This window comes from Mesoplodon mirus (genome assembly GCF_964341445.2).
Source record: "Mesoplodon mirus genome assembly, chromosome: 6".
NCBI classification, from domain to species: Eukaryota; Metazoa; Chordata; class Mammalia; order Artiodactyla; family Ziphiidae; genus Mesoplodon; species Mesoplodon mirus.
In genome coordinates, this window is record NC_138982.1 from 98,524,347 (window position 1) to 98,547,555 (window position 23,209).

Below are 23,209 nucleotides of genomic sequence, written 5' to 3' on the forward strand. Positions count from 1 at the left end.
ATCACATTGTTTGATTTGCATATACTGAATAATCCTTCCATCCCTGGGATAAATCCCACTTGATCATGGTGTATGATCCTTTTAATGTGTTGTTGGGTTCAGTTTGCTATTATTTTGTTGAGGATTTTTGTGTCCATGTTCATCAGCGCTTTGGCCTGTAATTTTCTTATTTTGTGATATCTTTGTCTGGTTTTGATATCAGGGTGATGGTGGCCTCGTAGAAAGCTTGGGAGTGTTCCTCTGTAATTTTTTGGAGCAGTTTCAGAAGGACAGGTGTCAGCTCTTCTCTAAATGTTTGATAGAATTCGCCTGTGAATCCATCTGGTCCTGCACTTTTGTTTTTTGGAAGACTTTTTATTTTATATTGAAGTATAGTTGATTAATAATGTGTTAGTTTCAGGTGTACAGCAGAGTGATTCAGTTATACATATACATGTACCTATTCTTTTTTCAAATTCTTTTCCCATTTAGGTTGTTACATAATTATTTTATTTTCAATTAAACAGTGTTATCCTTGATCTCATACCCTTTTATTATATTAATTCATTCTCTGTTCCTCATATTTACTAACTAGAATTGCTTAATTGACCATAATATGTCCCTTAGATATTTGAAGGATTCCCAAACTTTGCTTTTTGCTGCTCAAGAGCCAATAAAAAGCCATAATATGGATGCGATGCTAGTAAATTAAAGTGGATATAGATAATGAAATGTTAGTGAAATCAGGCTTGTTCATTCATGCATGTATTCAACAAATGTTTATTGATCATTTACTATTTTCCGGGGACTGGGCTATATAAACCTTCAGTCTGAGCTGCTACTTTGTTTTCTTCTTTATTTTCCTCTATCGTGTCCTTTCTGCCCTCCTTCCTTATCAAAGCAAATGCTTTTAAAATAAAAAATTTAATATCAGATATTACATATATCTATATGTTTGATTTTTTAGTTTCTTAAAGTGGCACAGTATGTTAGAACTTTTTTTTTCAGAGTGTATTTATATCTCTTGGCTGTATTTTGGACTATCAAGCTTACTAAGCAATAAACTTTTCTTTCACTTTTTAAATGGAAATCCATTGACCTGGCCTTTTGTGAGTAGGGCATATACCAGAAGTGGGAAATTCCAAAGAGAGTGGGAAGAGAAAAAGGAACTGAAGATGAATGAGAATGAGTGTGTAATTTATCAAAATATGATTTCTACTACCTGGATTTTTATGTAATATTACTTTAAAATAGGTAAGAATATGAGAATCCCTAGATAGCTTCTGGTTAAATAGTGAAGAGGAAATAACCAATCATTTAAGGAATATGATTATACCTTTTAATTTCTTTGCCCTTGTGTTTATACATTCAAGAGATGCTATTGAAAAAGAAGCCAACCAAAAGAAAAATAAAGCATTCCTTGAATAATTGACTTTAAAATACAGATTCTGTGAATGAGATCATTGGAAAGGGACCTCAAAGCTAAAATGATTGACACAGCACATCAAGATTATAACAATGTTGATATAGCTGTTACTGTCATGATAAAGAGTAAATATTTTATTTGTTTTGAAATTTAGGAAAAATGAATATTTCAACATAGGTCTTGATTTTGAAGAGATTTGGAAGAGATAATTGGATTATGCCCTTAAAACCAATTGTTTGGAGATTGGAGGAAAAGATCCACTCACTGTCCAACCAGAAATCTTTGGTCTTTCCACCAAGCTAATTTAGTGTAATGGTTTGCCCAGATTTTCCTTCATAGATAATTTGGTATCAGTTGCTAGTTGGTATAACACATTTGAAAAATATCTCCATTTAAGCAAGAAGCAACTGAATTTAACCTAATCATTTGTGAAATTAAAGAGATATTTAGGGTGCTTGGAGTAGGAAGTAATAGTATCCCCCTTTTAAAAATTGTATTAGTAGTTGGACCTTTTAAAATATAGCTTTAAAAGGAAACCATAAACAAGACGAAAAGACAACCCTCAGAATGGGAGAAAATATTTGCAAATGAAGCAACTGACAAAGGGTTAATCTCCAGAATTAACAAGCAGCTCATGCAGCTCAATAACAAAAAAACAACCCAATCCAAAAATAGGCAGAAGATCTAAATAGACATTTCTCCGAAGAAGATACATGGATTGCCAACAAACACATGAAAGAATGCTCAACATCACTAATGATTAGAGAAATGCAAATCAAAACTACAATGAGGTATCACCTCACACCAGTCAGAATGGCCATCATCAAAAAATCTACAAACAATAAATGCTGGAGAGGGTGTGGAGAAAAGGGAACCCTCTTGCACTGTTGGTGGGAATGTAGATTGGTACAGCCACTATGGAGAATAGTATGGAGGTTCCTTAAAAATCTAAAAACAGAACTACCATACGACCCAGCAATCCCACCACTGAGCATTTACGCTGAGAAAACCATAATTCAAAAAGAGTCATGTACCACAGTGTTCATTGCAGCTCTATTTACAATAGCCAGGACATGGAAGCAACCTAAGTGTCCATCGATAGATGAATGGATAAAGAAGATGTGGCACGTATATACAATGGGATATTACTCAGCCATATAAAGAATCAAAATTGAGTTATTTGTAGTGAGGTGGATGGACCTAGAGTCTTTCATACAGAGTGAAGTAAGTCAGAAAGAGAAAAACGAATACCGTGTGCTAGCATGTATATATGGAATCTAAAAAAAAAAAAAGGTTCTGAAGAACCTAGAGTCAGGACAGGAATAAAGACACAGATGTAGAGAATGGATCTGAGGACACAGGGAGGGGGAACGGTAAGCTGGGACGAAGTGAGAGAGTGGCATTGACATACATACACTACCAAAAGTAAAATAGATAGCTAGTGGGAAGCAGCTGCATAGCACAGGGAGATCAACTTGGTACTCTGTGACCACCTAGAGGAGTGGGATAGGGAGGGTGAGAGGGAGACACAAGAGGGAGGAGATATGGGGATATATGTATATGTATAACTGATGCACTTTGTTGTACAGCAGAAACTAACACAACATTGTAAAGCAGTTATACTCCAATAAAGATGTTAAAAAGAAATATATGGCTTTATTAGGGTATACATTGGTGGATTATAAACTGCACATATTTAAAGCATAGAATTTGATTTGTTTTAACACATGTATTTATCCTTGAAGTTATCACTACAATCAAGATAATGAATTTGTCAGTTACCTCCAAACATTTTCTCATGTGCCTTTATAATCCCTTCCTCCCTCAGCACCTCCCTTGACCTCAGTGCTGAGGCAACAACTAATCTGCTTTCTATTACTATGTATCATTTGCATTTTCTACACTTTTTCTACTATGTATCGTTTGCGTTTTCTACACATTTTCAATGTCTTCATACTGTGTACTCTTTTTTTTTTTTTTTGTCTAGCTTCTTTTACTTAGTTTGTTTTGAGACTCATCCATGATTTTTTTGTGTATCAGTAGTTACCATTTACTGTTGGGTATTATTCCATTTTATGGATATACTGCATCTTGGGATATTTGGGTGGTTTTCAGTTATTGGGGATTATGAAGAAAGCTGTCATGAACATTTTTGTACAGTTTTTTGTGTGAACATATGCTTTTTATATCTGTTGGTTAATAGGAGTGTAGTGGGTGGGTCACATGATAGCTCTATGTTTAACTTTTTAAGAAACTGCCAAAACTGTTTTCCAGTGTAGTTGTACCAACAGCTGTATATTGGGATTCCAATTTTTCCACATCTGTGCAATGCTTGGTATAGTCAGTCTTTTTAAACTGTAACCATTCTAGCAGATATGAAGTAACATCTATTGTGGTTTTAACTTGCATTTTCTTGATGGCTAATGATGTGCACTTTTTCATGTGCTCATTTGCCATTTGTATATCTGTTTTGGTGAAGAGTCTATTCGAATATTTTGCTCCTCTAAAAAAAAATTGGATTTTTTGTTCTATTATTGAGTTGTAAGAGTTCTTTATGTGTTCCAAATACCAGTTCTTTGTCAGATATATGTTTTGCATAAATTTTCTTCCAATGTTTGGTTTGTCTTTTTGTTTTCTTAACAATGTCTTTTGAGGAACAGAAGTTTTAAATTTTGATAAAGTCCGGTTTATCAGGGTTTTTTTGCATCATGCTTGCTTTTGGTGTTGCATCTAAATTTGCTCAGCTCAGAATCACAAAGACTTTCTCCTGGTTTTTCTGATAGAAATTTTATAACTTTTAGGTTTTACATTCAGGTCTATGATCTACTTTGAGTTAATTTTTGTATTTGATGTATATGGATCAAAGTTAAATATTTTTGCTTTTGCATAGTCAGTTGTTCCAGCATCATTTATTAAAAAGATTATCTTTCCTTGCCGCTGAACCTTTGTTGAAAGTCAGTCTTCTGTATATGATGGGTCTATTACTTCACTTTTCATTCTTTTACACAGATCTCTTTGTTTTTATGCCAATACCTAACTGTCTTGATTACTGTAAGCTTTATAATAAGTCTTTGAATAAGATAGTGCAAGTCCTTCAACTTTGTTCCTTTTTAAATTTGTTTGGTTATGCTAGGTCCTTTGTCTTCCATATAAATATTATAATCATCTTGCCAATTTGTATACAAGAGGCTACTGGGATTTTGATTGGGATTGTGTTGAATTTATTGATCAATTTGTGAATAATTATAATCTTAACAATATTGACTCTTCTGATCTGTGGATATATCCCTCCATTTATTTAGATCTCTGTCAGTTTCTCTCAACAGTGTTTTGTAATTTTCAGTGTATAGATCTTACACATCTTTTTGTCAGATTTATTTCACTTTTTTCATGCTATTGTTAACACTATTTTAAAAAAATTTGGTCTCTGATTGTTCCTTGCTAGCATATAGACATACAACTGATTTATGTGTATTGATCTTTTATTCTGTAACTTTGTTAAAATCACTTACTAGTTCTAGTAGGTTCTTAATATTACTCCTTAAGGTTTTCTACATGGGTGATTATTTCATCTGCAAATAAAGATATAGTTTTACTTCTTATCTTCCAATTTGTATGCCTTTTATTTCTTTTTCTTGTCTTACTGCACCAAATTAACTGTTCTCATGCTTTGGGCTCCACGATTCTGAAAGGAAATTATATTACCCTAAAAAAAAGACTTTGCTCCATTCTAGATTTCTGTGTACTAGATAAGATGCACAGCCTGAGTCCTAGTAACAGGATTAAAGACAGATTAAATGCCGGCATTTCCTTCTTCAGAATATTGTCATTACATTTACCCTTCCTCCACCCGTTTCCAGGACAAGTTTCTCTGCCAGAGAGAGGCTTTTGTAGATTAGTTATCTTCTCAAAAATAGAAAGTTATCTCCAGTGGTAACTAAAGGCTACATGAAAATCATTTGACAAGGACTTCTGAACAAATAGGCCAAATAGTGAAGTATGTGGCATTTGTCTGTGATGGAGTTTTGCCCACCTTAGTACCTCTTTCCTTGAAATAGTGCTGGTTTTGCTCTTGTCTGTAGAGCCTGTACTGTCCTATCTAGGTTTCCCCTCTCTGAGCTGCATGAATACTCCAGACTACCCCCCAATTCTCCTCCTGTATCAGAATGTAAGTGTTTTGAATTCTATTATTCCCAATTGGAAAACCATTGGATACATTAAGGGTGTGCAGTTGATCCTTGAACAAAATGGGTTTGAAATGTGAGGGTCCCCTTCTACTCACTTTTTTTTTTCAGTAAATACATATTGCAGTGTTATATGATCCAGGGTTGGTTAAATATGTGGATGTGCAACTGTGGATAAGGAGGGCTAACTGTAAAGTTATATGTGAATTGACTGCAGAGGGTCTGTGCCCTAACACCCACATTATTCAAAGGTCAACTGTATTACCTTTCTGGAGGGAATTGCATTTTTTATAGTTTTACTGAGATATAATTAACATACCAATTAATTCATTTAATGTATAGAATTCAATGGTTTTCCAGTATATTCACAGAAACGAGTAACTATCATCACACTCAGTTTAAGAAGATTTCATCACCTCAAAAAAACCCTCACCCTTTAGATATCACTTTCTTACCACTCTGTCTCCCCTTCCCCTCCCCCCAGGACTAAGTAACCACTAATCTACTTTCTGTCTCTATAGAATTGCTTATTCTGGATTTGTCATATAAATGAGATAATATAATATATGGTCTTTTGTGACTGGCTTCTTTTACTTAGCATAATGTTTTCAAGGTTCATCCATGTTGTAGCATGTATGAGTAGTTTATTTTTTATGGCCAAATAATAACATTCTATTGTATGGATACACCACTTTTGGTTTATCCATTTGTCAGCTGATGGGTATTTGGATTGTTTTCATTTCTCTTGGGTGTATATCTAAGAGTAGAATTTCTGAGTCATATGTTTAACCACATGAGGAATTTCCAGATTGTTTTCCAAAATAGATGTACTGTGCCCACCAGCAGTGTATGAAGGTTCTGATTTCTACACATCTTTGCCAGCACTATAATTTCCTTAAAAAAAAAAAATTACAACCATCCTAATGGGTGTGAAGTGGCATCTTGTGGTTTTGATTTGCATTTGTTTAATGACTAATAATGTTGAGCATCCTTTTATATGCTTCTTGGATTTGAATATCTTCTTTCAAAGAATGTCTTCAAATCCTTTGCCTTTTAAAAATTTGGGTTATTTATCTTGTTTTTCATTGAGTTGTAAGCATTCTTTATACACTCTCGATACAAGACCCTTATCAGACAAATGATTTGAAAGTATTTTCATTTTCTTGATGGTGTCTTTCACAAAAGACAAAAGGTCTTTTTTTCACCATGCACAAAAGGTTTTGATTTTGATGAAGTCCATTTTATCTATTTGTTATTCTTTTGCAAAACTGTTTATACTCTTCTGGGTCCCTTGCAATTTCATATGAATTTTAGAATTAGCTTGTTAATTTCTGTAAAGAAACCAGGGTTCTGATAGGATTGCATTGAGCCTGCAGATCATTTTGAAGATACAGTTGGCCCTCTGTATCTGTGGGTTCTGCAACCACAGATTCAACCAACTGTGGATTTAGGATTGCCGTGTACACACTGCTATATTTAAAATGGATAACCAACAAAGACCCACTGTATAACACAGGGAACTGTGCTCAATATTATATAACAACCTAAATGGGAAAAGAATTTGAAAAAGAATAGATACATTTATATGTATAACAGAATCACTTTGCTGTACACCTGAAACCAACACAACATTGTTACTCAATTATACTCCAATATAAAATAAAAAGTTTAAAAACAAACAAAAAACAAAAAAACACTTGAAAAAAAATTCCAGAAAGTTCCAAAAAGCAGAACTTGATTTTGCCGTGTGCTGGCAACTATTTACATAGCATTTACATTGCATTAGGTATTATAAGTAATCTAGAGGTGATTTAACATATACGGGGGGGTGTGCATAGGTTACATGCAAATACTACACCATTTTATATAAGGGAATTGAGTATCTGAGGGTTTTGATATCTGCAGGGGTTGGGGGTTTAACAATTAAATCTTCCAATTCATGAACATGGAAAGTTTTTCCATTTATTTATGTCGTCTTTAATTTTTTTCAACAGTGTTTCTTGGTTTTCAGAGTGTAAGTTTTGTACTTTGTTTGTTAAATTTATTCCTAAGTATTTTATTATTTTTGATGCTTTTGTAAATGGAACTGTTTTCTTAGGTTCATTTTTTGTTTGTTCATTGCTAGTGTATAGACATACAACTGATTTATATGTGTTGACCTTGTATCCTGACACCTTGCTAAACTTGTTTATTAGTTCTGTAAGTTTTTAAGTGGATTTCTTAGGAGATTTTTTCAGGAAATGACATCCCCCAAAGCATAATTTGTAGGAGGCAGCTTATGCTATTCTTCTGTGAATTCATGAGAGATGCCAAGGGAAGGCCTGCTATGAAACCTGGTATGATTTCTACACTTCTGGATGCTCCAGCTGCATTTTTCCTCACACAATAATGTTTTTCTAAGATTTTATGAAAATATTTTAAACATATAAAGTATTTGAAAGAATAGTTTAGTGAACACCATAGTCTTATCACCTAGCTCTACAGTTAACATTTTATATTTGCTTTATCACATATCTATCTATCCAACCATCCTATTTCTTAGATGTATTTCATAAATTAAAGATATCATTTCATTTCCATGTAGAACTTCAGCATGAATATCATTAACTAGAGCTTAATATTTGTTTACTTTTCTGAAGGTGGAATTTACATAGAGTGAAATGCATAAATCTTAAGAATATCATTTGGTGAGTTTTGACTAATGCACACATTGATGTAATCCAAACCTCTCTTAAATTTGGGGATAGTGCCACCACAGAAAGTTCCCTTATTCCCCTTCCAAGACAGTCCTCCCTTCTCAACCCCAACTACCAGGTGACCACTCTTCTAATTTTTTTAAACCATAGCTTAGTTTCACCTATCTAGGACTTTATATAAGTAGAATAGTATGAACTCTTTTGTGTAAGGCTTCTTTGACTCAGCCTTTTGAGATTCATTCATGTTTTTGTATGAATTAGTAATTTGTTCCTTTTGATTCCATTATGTGACCATATGTTTGTTTATTTTCCTGTTGATGGATACCTGAGTTGTTTTCTTTTTTAAGTTATTATGAATAAAGCTGCTCTAGCATTGAACATAAGTCTTTCTGTGGATATGTGCTTATGTCTTGCTTGAAGGAATACCTAGGAGGGGGGTTACTGGGTCATAGGTTTGGTGTATATTTAGTTATATAAGAAACTACCAGTACTTTTTCCAAAGTGGTTGTACTATTTTTCATTCTTGCCAAAAATGAGGGTTGTGTTTGTTCCACATTCTCTCCAAAATTTGATATTGTCAATGTAAAAAATTTTAGCCTCTCTGGTTCATGTGTGGGTGGTTCAATTTCCATTTCTCTGAAGAATGAATGACAGAGCACTTTTTCACATACTCATTGACTCTTTGTATCTCGTCCTTTGTAAAGTGTGTGCTTCAGTCTCTTCCATATTTTAAAAATTGGATTGTTTGCCTTTTTGTTAGGGAGTTGTAGAAATCCTTTAAATATCCTAAATACTAGTTCTTTACAGATATATGTATTTTGAATATTTTCTGCCAGAGGTATGGCTTACCTATTCATTTTTATTAATAGCATCTTTGATGAGCAGAAGTTTTTAGTTTTGATGAATTCTAATATCGGTTTTTTGTTTTTTCTTTTATAGTTGTTGCTTTCTGAGTCCTGTCTATGAAATCTTTGCTTATCTTCAGGTCATGTATATATTCTTCTGTGTTTTCTTTTAGGACCTTCAAAGTATTAGCTTTCATATTTCAAATTATTTTATGTATATTGTGAAGACGTTATTGAGATTTATTTTTTCTCATAGATATATAGTTATTTGGTCTTACAGTACTTTTAATACTTTCTTTGAATCATCTCATCTCATAACCAGATCTTGTAGACATTCGCTTTTTGTTTGTTTTTACCAACCCAGACTTTCATCTTTGCATTGTCTTCTGGTGTGTACTAAGCTGTCATTTGGAAGTTTAAAGAGGAAGAAAGGAAGAACTTGAATCTACAAGTGGTCACCTCTGCCTCAGTCAGTCTCTGTTGGAGTCTTCTGTATGCTGTAGGGTCAAAGGTTCTAAAGAACAGGATTAAGAATGTAGTTAGCTCACTGAAAAAGAAACTAAGTTTGCAACCAAAGGTTCATTCAATTTAACCCTGAAAAATCAGTTGATAGAGAAACTCTCAATATTCATATATTTTAATCTCTGTTAAAGCCTAAGAGCTTTTTTTAGTCTGGGATTCTTCTTCCATCAAATAACTGTTGGACAACCAGAATCCAATATGATAATAACATTTAATATTCATGTAACACTATGTAGTTTATAAAATACTCTCATAGATAAATTAAGTAAAGCAGTTATTATTCCTCTCATTAAAAAAGAGAGATGAGTACCTTGAAATGTTGACTGGCTAGGTCAGTTACTCTCAGTTATCAAGCTAATACACAATGAGGCTAGCGCTAGAGATCCTTCTGACTCAGTGAGTTCAGGGCCTCTATCTCGATATGCTGGTGGATTAGCATTCAGTCCTCTTGAGATGAAAAATAATTTCCTTGATCTCTGTCCATTTAAATCCATCTTTCTCCCTTACCACCCTCCTCCTCTTCTCTCTCATCCCATCTGTTGTGCGCAGTGCCCTGCACCAGGACACTGAAATGGTTACAGGATAGCAATACACTTAGTGCTGTATAAAATGTGCAGACAGCCTGTTTAGTGTCCTTTCAGAGTTGATGCTTTGAAATAACTTAGCAGATACATTAAATTAGCTTTCATTTTAATACAGCAGTATGTTTCTTCTGAATATCATTTTCTTTTCTTTTTAGTTCTCACATCTTTTTAAAAATTAATAGATTTTATTTTTTGGAGAAGTTTTAGGTCTACAGAAAAATTGAGCAGATAATCCAGAGTTACGTATACTGCCACCCTTCCACACACACACACACACACACACACACACATTTTCCCCTCTTATTGTGAGAACCCCGAAGTGCTTTCTGTAAAAATACCTCTCTGTTTGTTTTTCAGTATGCCAGGAAGCTGTCTGGGAAGCCTTCAGGACTTTTTGGGATCGACTTCCTGGGCGTGAAGAATATCATTACTGGATGAATTTGTGTGAGGATGGAATCACAACTATATTTGAAATGGGCACACATTTTAGTCAGTCTGTGGAACATAGAAGCTTAATTATGAAGGTAAATGTAGTAACAAGGGAAGAAATTACTGGACTGTTGTAGGAGCGCGTACACATAGCTCAGGCCTAAAGGAAGAAAGAGCAAATGCCAAATCCCTGCATTACTCTTTTTTGTTGAATTAGGTTGTTCAAGTGACCTACCACAGGGTGGCTTAGTCTTTGTATCCCTAGCTCTGGCCATTATAATAAGCATTGTTAACCCAGCAAGAGCCTCACGCTTGTTTATAAGTGTAAATATTTGGAAATAATACTCAGCAAAGATTTAGGCTAAGAGTATAAATCTGTGAGAGTCAAACATTCTTGCCAGGGTTTTTCATCTTATCAATTCAGAGTGGTGCAAACGACTCTAATTAAGATAGAGGATATAGGTCATTGGATAAATGTTTAGTAAAGTATAAATGTGATTCTAATTAATGAATTTGCTTACTTGTTTTCCTTGTTTTAGATTTAGTTTACTCTTAGCAAAGGATAAATAAGCATGCATATAGACAAATTATCTGCCCACCTTCCCCTTTTCATGTTGCCTGCATGTATTCATGACAAGAGAATGAAACTGTTTAGATATATGTGGTAGATTGCTCATGCTGTGTGATAGGCTCTTTATATCCTTCTTCCTTTTGTTCAAGTCCTACATGTCCTCAGATCAGATGTAACCTCCTTTGTGAGGAATCAACCCCCAGCCTAGCAGATTTAGCTCCCATAATCCTTTGAACTCCATAATTCTTTATTCATTCTTTAATGTTGTACTTCTTACATTTTATTATTATTAGTTGTATATGTATATGTGGGCCAATATATCAGAAGAGTAGAATTGACAGGGGACCAGACTGGAGGGGTGGATAACTTAACAAGTTTATAGTTGATAGGAAACCATTGAAGGGTTGTAAGTAGGTAAGTCATGGGGGCTGATTGGACAGTTTTGAATTGTAAAATGATTATTATGGTTTCTATACGCCATGTGATAGATTAGAGGGGACAAGATGAGCAGAGATCAGTCACGATTCCAGGGCCAAGGGGATGAGATTCCTAACTAGACCATGAGATAGAGAAAGGGAGCATAGGGGATGTAAGTAGGAAAAAGATTAGTAGGACTCTGTGATGGATTGGATGGGAGTGGGATAGGATGAAAGAATGGCCCAGGAAGCCTCCCAGTTTCTAGCTTGGATGACTAAAACTGAGAACTCAGGCAGAGAAGCAGCTTGTAGATGCTGACAGGGAGAGTGAGTTTGCTTTTTAATGTGTTGTTTTGAGCCATTTGTGAAATGTGAATTGCTTGATATTTAGGCATGAAGCCAAGAAGAGTGATCTGGGTTATAAATACAGCTCTAGGGATCACCAGCCTTGAGGTAGTAATTGAAATCATAAGAGTGGCTGAGAACATTACTTAAGCAATCACTGGCTGTTCAAAATCTGAAGGAAGCTTGATTTTACCTTTTTTTTTCCTTAAATTGAAATATAGTTGATTTACAGTGTTGTGTTGATTTCTGCTGTATAGCAAAGTGATTCAGTTTTACATATATATACATTCTGGGGTTTTTTTAGCTTGATTTTAAATATAACAACAACTGTTTACACATAGGTGGTGAATTTATGTGGTTGACACCCTTTATCAGAACTCAGAACGCCAGCAATTGTACAAATAACCACCATGCTGGCCTATAAAATTTTAAAGCTAATAGTATAACCTGATAAAATGATGATTTTGCTATATGTTTATATGTATCTTGAGAGAGATTAATTAAAGGAAATAAAATCATAGTTGAAGCTGCTGTATGGTTGAAATTAAAAAAGAAGCAAAAAAGAGTGGCTGAGATCATTCTAGGAGAGTCTGTATAGTAAGAGCCTGAGTTATTTATAAATATTTTGGGAATTATTTAGAGTAATAGTCTCTCCATTTTACAGATAAGGAAATTGAGGCCCAGCACCAGAGAGATTTCGGGATTTACCTCCATAGCTAAGAAAGAGAAAATGGAATTCTTCTGATTCCAAATTAGTGTTCTTTTTATCGTATTGGTTTCAAAATAAAACCACTAATTTAGAGGAAACTTGGAGACAATTTGCTTTGAAATGCCCCAGAGGAATAATCCAACTGTTTATCAGACAATTTATCTTTTTGTCTGAATTCTAGAGAATCAGATTTCATAGTTATTTTATCCACATGATTATATTGGTCTGTGATGAGAGTTTCTATAAATGTATAAGATCACAAAACAGTTTGGTTCTAAGTCCATGGAAGGTTAATGTAAAACTCTACCAATCTCTTACCTGTAGATCTTTTTGGAATGATTAGCAGGTGAAGTCTGTTAATCTGTGCCCATTAAGACAGCACAGGGACTTTTGTGCACATACACAGAGACTTGAGTGTCAGGACATTCTTGCAGTCGCAAAACAAACTTGGCATCATTAGTACCTTTGCTTTAACTATTTCTCTAGCCATAGAGATAATAACATAGATTCTGTGTTATGGCATTAGTGTTCTAGATGCGATACATTTTGTTTACTGCTTATTAACTGTCATTAATTCACATGGTCATTTTTGTATCTTTGTTTTCCTTAGAAACTGACATACACAAAGGAAACTGTAAGCAGGTGAGTGTCTTTTTTGCCTAAGTTCATGCTTGGCAACAGACATGTATCATACCTATTCCTAGACTCACCCCACATTTGATGATTCCTTCCTGTTTTCTTGCCAGTTCCTGCAATGACCAGGCCTGTGGGTAAGTCTCAAATGCTTTTCCTCATCTTGAGGCCACTTCCCTTCCCAGACCACCTCTGCAGCCACTGTGCTAGTTTACTGTCTGACCTTCCCAGGAGGCAGACTTGGTCCTCTCTCTTGGGTGAGAAAATAGATTTTTGGAAATGGAATACCAAATGATCTACTCTTGCTGAGGCTTACAGGCTAATGATAATATTGATCTAAAATGCTACACCTTAGTGGAGGATGGTATACTAAATGATGGGTTGTGGTGTGGGTCACTTTATTGTGTAATGACGATTATGATGTTGAAGCATAGGAATAGCACAGCCTTGATGAATCCTCCAGTGGTATGAGTCTTGGCTCTGTGGGCCTTTAGGCTTAGGATTAAGGTCATTTCTGGCTCCTGAACAGTAGCAGAACAAAGCAGATCATGGAAGGTGAGGGATTTTGAGCCTACAGGGACTAAAGATTTCCAATTCTATCCATACTCAAAATATCTAGATTATGCTGGCATGTAAGTGATTTTTTTTGAAAAACATCACTAGGGCATGCAATTCAGGTCAGAGTCCAGAATTTTGCCTCAAATTAGATTGAAAAACCAACTAGGTGAGTCAGTGTCCGGAGGTCTAGCCTGGGCAGCAGAGTCCAGGCAAAAGCATAGCTGGAGTACAGCTGTGGGTTGTAGTGGGGTATATGTAAGTTTCAAATCAAACATGAGTAAACAGGAGGAAAGTGGGACTCCTTGTGGTCTCACTTCATACAGCTAACAGTACCACTGAGTCTATGCTGGGGCCTGGGATTGAGCTCCTGCTTAGATGTGGGGCCATGTGGTGCTTTAAATGTGTGTTCTTCACCTCTGAGAGCCAGAGCTCGGAGGTTACTTGTGATTGCCATTGCAACACGTGATGCAGTAGACTAAATAATCTTGTGGGTCCTACCAGTGCCAGTAATCTTCATGGTTGTATGTAATAAAAATGATAGAACATCTTACATATCTTATATGGTTAAGAAGTATATAAAAACCATAATAAATATGGCTCTTAACCTGGAAGAAGCCTTGGAGTTTACCTGTGAAAATGGACATTGGAAAGATTGTAGCTTGTGAGTTATTATAAAGTGGTGGAAGGAAGGTTATCTGAAACAGGATGGAAAGTTGTAATACCATATGGGGATTGGTGTCATAACACATGAGGTGAACAGAGGTAGCTGGAAGATGTTTGAAGTGTAGTTTGTGTATTCCTACATAGCTCACTTCAACTGGGTGCAGTTTTCTGCATTCACCTACTATTTCTTGTAATGAAATTGTGTATGTGTAGAAGAGAAATTCTTATTATGCTTAGTTTTCCTGATGTGTTAATCATGTTGAAACATTCATAAATAAACATCATAAGAGAACTGACTGTGTCACATAATTTTATTGATAAGTCACTGTATGTCCTAGATAAACGAGGAGACTCAAAATACTATGCACCATCCTTAGAAAATAGGGCATGAGTAAAAATAGCAATACAGATGAACAAAAATATAACTGAATTTTGAGAATTTAAAAGTTGGTATCCTTCCCATGAAACTAGAGCAGACCAGGTTGGGGCGGGATGAAAAGTTGTGGTACTTGCTGAAATGGTACTTGCTGAAATGAGGTGACCTGGAGTTAGGTAACACTGGGAATGAAACCATGGGAGTGGTGTAGGAATTCACTAAGCCCCTCTTTCTTTAAGCTGAATATTATAGTCATCCCTTAAAACCCTTAATTTGCCCGTCACTTTTCTATATTTAAATTTATTTTTATGATTTTCTTGAGATTACTCTAATTTTCTGTGTTGAGATTCTGGTACTAGTTTTCTATTTCTGCTGCAACAAATTACCACAAGCTTTGGTAGCTTAAAAAAACACAAATTTGGGCTTCCCTGGTGGCGCAGTGGTTGAGAGTCCGCCTGCCGATGCAGGGGACACGGATTCGTGCCCCAGTCTGGGACGATCCCACATGCCACGGAGCGGCTAGGCCAGTGAACCATGACCACTGAGCCTGCACGTCCAGAGCCTGTGCTCTGCAATGGGAGAGGCCACAACAGTGAGAGGCCTGCGTACCGCAAAACAAAAACAAAAACAAAAACAAAACCCCACAAATTTATCTTACAGTTCTGTAGTTCAAAAGTTTGACATGAGTCTCAAGGTGTTGGCAGGTCTGCGTTACCTTTCTGGAGGCTCTAGGGGAGAATCTGTTTTCTTGTGTTTTTTAGCTTCTAGAGGCTGCCCACACTCGTTGACTTATGACCCCCTTCCATCTTCAAAGTTAGCAGTGGCTGGTCGAGACTTTCTCACATTCTATCACTCTGACACTCTTCTGCCTCCTTCTTCCACATTTACATTGGGCCTACCTAGATAAACCAGGATACACCCTCTTCCTTAAGGCCAGCTGATTAGCAACCTTAATTCCATCTGCTACCTTAATTCCCCTTTGCATGTAACCTAACAGTAGTCACAGGTTCTGCAGATTAGCGTGTGGACATCTTTGGGAGACCATTATTCTGCTTACCACAATACTTGTCTGTAATTTAAATTGCTTCTTCTACATGAACTCTAACCTATCTGCCAACATATGGCTTGTACCAAATAGTCTGCTGTGTACCAATTTAACCTTCCCCCTACTATCATCTGGCAAGTCTATTAAAAAAAAGCATTTTCCACCTTACTCAGGACCTCACATCCCATCTTACCCTTTAGACACCAACCTGTCATTGTTTTTCTCTCTCTCCTGAGTCTTCAACTTCTCCTGTTACTAACTGCTCATTAGCATTTAAACATGCTCAAGTGTTCCCAGGTTACCTGTTTTACAAAAAGCCCTCCTCCAGCACTTGTCTCCAGCCAGACATCTTGAAAACATCTCCCCTTTGCTCCAGTCATAATTTATTCAAATACATTTTCCATCCCCTTTTCTCTTTCTTCTCCTTCTGGAATCCCTATTATGCATAGATTGGCATGCTTTGTATTATCCCATATTATCTCATATATTGCTTTCATTTTTTTCATTTGTTTCCTGTCTGCTGTTTTGATTGGGTAATTTCCATTATTCTATCTTCCAGATCACTTATTCTTTCTTCTGCATTATTCATTCTGCTATTCATTGCCTTTAGCTCAGCTTTTGTCTCAGCAAATGAATTTTCTAATTTTTCTTGGTACCTCCTTATAGTTTCTAGTTCCTTTTTACAGTAATCTGAATTTCTGTCGATAACCTTTCTTAATGCCTTCAACATTTTCATTACCTCCTTTTTGAACTCAGTGTCTATTAGACTGAAGAGGTCTGTTTCATTGTTTGTTCCTTCAGGGGAATTCTCTTGGTCTTTTAACTGGGAGTGGTTCCTCTGCATCTTCATTTTACTTATATTTCTCTCATTCTATGAGTTTAGGAGAAACAATGATCTACTGTAGTCTTGGAGGGCTATTTATATGCCAGATCATCCCTGCATAGCTCGTGTGGGTTTAATATTTTTTTGGTGTGAGGGCTGTTTTTGGTTTGAATGCTTGCTGTCTCTTTCCTCAGCATGTGCTGTCCTTTATCCCCTTGATAGAGGGTGTGCAGGTGCGTGGCCCTACGCACATGCTCTGAGGAAGGCGGGGGCAGTGGGTCCGAGCCGCCTCTCGAGTCCAAGATGGCAGCAGCAGCTTGCACCTGGAGCTCGTGTAGGCAGTGCCCTGCTGCAGAGAAAGAAGCTTCTATGGCGGTCCCGCCCCTCTCCTTGTGCGCTTCCCAACAATGGCACCTTGCCTCTGTGATACGCCCCCCCAACAATGGCACCTTGCCTCTTTTCCTAATGCCTCTGCATATAATATTTTATTTAGTTTTCATCAGCACCCTTGTGAAGTTGGTAGGGCAGGAGATGTTCCTATTTTAGAGATTAATTCTTGAGGCCCAGAGCAACTGAGGTATTTTCCCAAGTTATACACAAAGTTGGTGATACATCTGGGACTAGAACCCAGATTTCCTAATTCCTTGCCTTATGTTCTTTTGTTGTCACATGCTCATTACAGTTAACAGATTCTAGAGCAGAGCAAAGTATAGTAAATTGTAAAGGGGAGTAGTAATCTAGATATGAAAGTATTGTTGGCTTGTTTTACTGTATTTTTAAACATATATTCCATGTGGCTATGATGTCTTTTGACACAATTCCATCTGAATTCCACTGACATGATTAGGTAGTAGTTGTGAGGAATAAATTATGAGCTGGATAAACTGAGAAAATGAGACAGTAGGGGGTCGTTTGCTGCTGGTATTAAGCTAAAGGTCTTAGCTGACCAACTTCAAATTTGTGGGTTGGCCTAGAAATGAAGCATTTCTGTCTCCAAACTCAATACTACTCTGTTCTAGTTCTGTTGTGAGTCACATTTTAGGGTATCCCTGCAGGAAGCACACCTAATGAGAAAATGTGAAAGGATTCTTGTTACTCTTTTGAAGGAAATGTGGGAGGATGAGGGATTAAGTGTTAGACAAACGATTTGAGTTACTGAGAGTTGCCTACTTACCATCATTAAAATAATGTTATTTTGAATTTAGTAAGTGAAATCTAGTTCTACTGAAGTGAGCAGACTTCTCCATTCTGAGTGTTTACTTAGAGAATTAGCTTAAATTTGATTTTAATTTGGGGGACAATTTGACCAACCCCAGGTGAGGTCTGGTTTCTCTGCCATGCCATCCCAACTTCCTATTCTAGTTACTGTAGTATTGTGCTTTGTTTTACTTTGACCTCTTTGTTCTTCATACTTGATTGCTCTCCAGCTTTGACTGGGTTTCCCTTCCTCTTTCTTGGTCCTTACACATTTTGACTTTTAGGTCTTTTAGTTTATGTACACCACTATCATTAAGACCAAGTAAAACCATCTTGGTTGCTTTTCTAGGGAATATGGGTCACATAAAGTCCATGTGGTGTGGAATTAATGTGGGTAAGAGTGAGGTTTCTGGAATCAAGTGGGCCTGTTTTACATCACAGCTCCTTCATTGGCTAGCTGTGTGACCCTGAGCAAATTCTTAATCTCTTCTATCATTAGTTTCCTCATATGCATAAATGGGGATAATAGTGTCTTCCTTTTAAGATTGATGCCAGAATTAAGTGAGTTAACCAAGATAAAGCACTTAACACAATGTTTGACATAAATTTAGTTGTAGTCATTCTTGCTATTATTATCATTGAAAAGCGAACTGGATATGGTTAGGAATTTTAGGTATGGCCTTGGGTCATCAAGTCTTTGTGTGACCCTGAGAAAATTGCTTTACCCATTTGCACCTTGATTTTTCATCCTTAAAGTGAAGGTATTGGGAGGGATTCTGCCTTGTGGACAGTTGATAAATCCTGTTCAAGCCTGATGATGTTAATGTCTCTTCCAAATGCATCTGAATCCTAGTTTTTTAAGCTCTGTCTCCTGCAACCCAAGAAGCCTCTTGGTGCTTTTCTCATCATCCAGGTCTTCCTCTACTCATCCATCAAAATGACTTATCCAGATGTCCTATTCCTTTGGGTTCTTTTGGATGACAGCTCACTTAGTAAGCAGTTTCCTGCAAGTGGATGAAAAATAACCAATAGTGGTAGGTTTGGTGTACTGGTTTAATATGTTATTCTTTCTAGATAATATTTCTAAAACCAGAAGAATCCTTACGGTGAGGTTTTTTTTAACCTATATTTCTCAAATTTTCTACCAAAGCCTGGGGCTTTAGGGAACATGGCCCTAGTTGATTACCCCACTCCAATTCCAGTCTTGAAATGTCTTTGAAACTATCATATTTTATCTTAATATTCATTTAAACTTTATATTCTACTCTATAGCCACACTTGTTTAAATATTAAGATGTTTTAAATTCCATATCAGTTTTTACTTAGCTCCCTGCCTATGCTTTTACTTTCGAGTAAAAAATTGATGCTTCAAGATGTGTGCCATGTTTATTTGGTGGCTGTGAGCAACCCTCCCCCCGCCCCACCGTGATCTAGTTTAGAGCAGGGGGACAATTTAAAGCGGTGGTTCTGAAGTGAAGATGGGACTCACTGAGACATTAGCAAGTCTGAGAGGGAGGCATTTTGACTGTGATTAAGTCACCTTCGAAAGCTGACTTGTGGAAAGTTGAAGAGAGTTTTCAATTACTATAATTTAAGTTGTATATTTTGGGGGTATATGGAAATTTGGACTTGCAGAAACCCACCTTCTTTTCTTTAGAGCAAGGGCTTTCTCAGAATATCCTCTGATATCTTCTGATCTTTGCTTGCAGTTGCAGGGCAACATGGTAAAAAGACAGTCGGGGACCTGAAACCTGAGAGCAATGTGGCCTATAGCAAATCATTTCTCTAAGCTTGACTTGTTTTATATTAAAAAGTTTCATGACTCTGTGATCTCTCAAATGAGATGAGATTTGGGCTTATATGTTCACCTTAGCAGCCAGTGCTTTCGTGTCTGTACTACTTGTTGAGTTTGTAATCATGTATTTGTTATCTGTTTTCTATTAGACAGTAACCTTCTTAGACCATGGGTGTTTTGTTCACAACTGTATGTCAAGTGCCTTCTGCACTACACTGGTTGGCCAATAGTATTTATTTATTTATTCCCAAAATATCTATTCTGTGCCTACTAAATGGTAGGTTCTTTTTTAAGGTGGAGATACAGCTTGAATATGGCAGGTAAGGTCCCTAATCTCATGGAGTTTAGATTCTTGAGGCAGTTTTATTCAATAGAAATTTCTGTGATGATGGACATGTTCTGGGCTGTCCAATAAAGTAGCCATTAGCCACATGTGACTGTTGAACACTTGAAATGTGGCTAGTGTGGATAAAGTTCTGAATTTTAAACTTTAATTTTAAATTAATTTAAATTGCCACATATGTCCACTGGCTACCATATTAGACAATGCCATTCTAGAGGATTAGGGCGTGGACAGAGACCAAAAAGTAGATAAATGAGCAGAATAATTTCCCATAGTGATAAGAACTGAGAAGAAACAAAACAGTGTTATGAAATAGTAAGTAAGGGAGTACTTTATGTAGGGTGATTCTAGTTGAGTAGCATCAAAAAATGTAAAATAAATCAATTGTAAAGACTTTTTTTTTTTTTTAATTTGCTACTCAGTACTTTGGGAATCGTTGTTTGGAGATCTGGTGAATCCTTTTTGGAAAACAAACCCCAAAATAACCCCTCACATTTCTATCATTTAATAACTCCAAACAATTTTTTTCCTAGCCCTGAATTGTCATCTCCAGTTCCTGTTGGTGATACCTCAACATTGGGAGGTATGCTTTTGTGCCTTTATTCACTTTTCTTCTAAAATTTATTACTTAATTGAAAGGAAGCAAATTTTTCAGCTCACATTTTAAAAACACCATGTGTTTCTCTCTATGTGTTGTTCAAGAGTCTCAAGAAAAATTAATTCTTTTTTCACTTATTTTATGACATTATGATGTGGGTACTTAAGAATCTTTAATTATTAAGTATAATACAAAATTGGAAAACTGCTTAAAACAAATGTACAACATAAACAATTGTTTTATGGCAAACACCCTGTGATCACTGCTTATGTCAAAAGGTAGGACCTTTCTAGCTCCACCATTTGTCATTTGTCTTGTAGAGTTTTCCAGAGTAAGAATTTTTTCTGATTGCATTCTGTGGTGTACTTTAACATTTACTTTGACCTCTATATTTCCTATAAATTAGTAGTTGCTTTCTTTATTTTTAATTTTTTTTTAAAAAAGCTGTTCTATGTTGGAAATTTCAAACATATACAAAAATAGCACAATGAGGCCCAGCTTCAGTAATTATAATTTATGGGAGGGGGGTGGGTTGAATTGGGAGATTGAGATTGACATATATACACTACCATGTATAAAATAGATAACTAATGAGAACCTGCTGTATAGCACAGAGAACTCAATGCTCTGTGGTGACCTAAATGGGAAGGAAATCCAAAAAAGAGGGGATATATGTATACATGTAGCTGATTCACTTCGCTGTACATCAGAAACTAACACAACATTGTAAAGCAACTCTACCCCAATTAAAAAAAGATTATAACTTATGGCCAATTCCAACCTTCACCCACTTCCCCTGTCTAAGAGTGTTAGTTTTATTAGATAACTCCTTAAGGATAGGGACTATGCAAGCCTGGAGGCTTGCATAGAGCCTGACATATAGTACGTATCAATAAATGCTTGTTGAATGAGTCATATTTATTTCTTGTGCTGAGGAGACTCTGGATAAATGTGTCTTGAGGTTAGAATGCACAGAATTTCTAGGATGAAAAAGTAAATGACTTCTAGAAATGCCTTGGAAATCAGTTTCTTGTTTCCTGATAGGAATTCTGATTTAGTCATGGACTGAATTCATGCACGTCTTTGTTTTTCTACTTAGGTGCCAGTCTCAGTGTTCCATATCCAGGGGTGACCTTCTATGAAGGTATCTCAGAGAGCAGCTTGGAGAGGCCAGAAGAGAGTGTGAGTGATGTTCTGTTTTGTCATTTAGTTTCTAACATGGAGAATAGGGATTAAGAGAGATTTATAGTCCATTGCCAGACTACACAAAACTTCAGGTGGTTCCCTTTATGGAAATGTAGATTCTAAAACCAGTACAAAAAATCTGCAATTCCTTAGAGAGCCAAGTAAATCTGCTTTTGGCAAGGAATGGCTTCAAATTGTAAATGAAATGATTAGGGGCCTGGGGAGCTGTCATCATGGTAAGCCCACTGTCTTTTGTGGGCTGTGTACATAATTTACTTTGAGGGTTTTTGCTTATGTTCTTCTGTCTCTTAATAAATCAGGACTTAGTCTTCTTCAGAGGGAAAGTATATAGATTTTATGTAGTTTAAAGAAATACCATGCTTTTTAAATGCATCATTATTAATAGTAATCTGTCCACTAAACATTAAGTTGGCTTTCTGTCACATTCAAAATTTTTTAAAAAGTATACACTTCCAGGAAGATAGAAACATTTTGTTAGAAATTTTGTTAAATATGCATAAATCCTAGATTACTTAATATAAGCAAACTCTGATTGAACATACTCACTAGAAAGGTACAATTTTGTTACCTTACACCTTTTCTTACCAACTTGGACATTTTAACTTCTGAGAATTTAGGTTAAGTCACCCCACTCTGCCCCACCACTTTCCCTGTCACTGAACAAGGCTGGTGGTAGTTTGGGATCCTTGAATCAATATATTTACCCTTAGTACAACTGTGTCCAAATTAGATGGTACTAGAAAATATTGGCATTTGATAAATATTTGAATAAAAAGTTATACTGCAGTTCTGAACTTGAGGCAGAATAGTTATGATTTAGGTCTGGAAACATTTACAGAATGAGATAGAATTCACTATAATAGAAATGAAGACATTGTGTGTAATCAATTGGAACATTCTAAAACAGAGAGGGTGATTTGAAGGTGATTTATAGAATCAGTAGGAAAACAAAATAGTATAGGGATACATGACAGGAATTAGATTGCCTATACCTCTAGTTCAAAATGAAGCCTAATATACAGTTTTACAGTTCAGTTTTTTCCTAATACATTTTCCAGATACCATTTTAGAAATTACATACTTTATTTCTGTTTTGTTAGTATTTACCCTGTGTGTTATTATGTGTATTTAATCTAGCAAAATTTAAGTTTTTTAGAATCTTTATCCTTACCCTGAGTAATACAGGAACATTGGAATATTAGAATGATTCAAATGATCACCCTACTATTTTATATGCTATTTTTCAGTATTTTTGTTCTTTCCCTT

The 23,209-nt window shown here is 35.9% G+C and overlaps 1 protein-coding gene across 2 annotated transcripts in view; it reads left to right on the forward strand.

Annotated features, from left to right (window-relative positions):
• Positions 1-23,209, forward strand: part of IMPG2 (interphotoreceptor matrix proteoglycan 2) — a gene marked incomplete at its 5' end in the record, with an annotated part of 68,490 nt that overhangs the window by 3,857 nt on the left and 41,424 nt on the right. For both annotated transcript variants that reach the window (XM_082625714.1, XM_082625715.1), the window contains 4 exons: positions 10,594-10,760; positions 13,317-13,348; positions 20,673-20,722; positions 21,837-21,919. In XM_082625714.1, the coding sequence (XP_082481840.1) occupies positions 10,594-10,760; positions 13,317-13,348; positions 20,673-20,722; positions 21,837-21,919 (332 nt within the window). The remainder of the gene's footprint in view (positions 1-10,593; positions 10,761-13,316; positions 13,349-20,672; positions 20,723-21,836; positions 21,920-23,209) is intronic.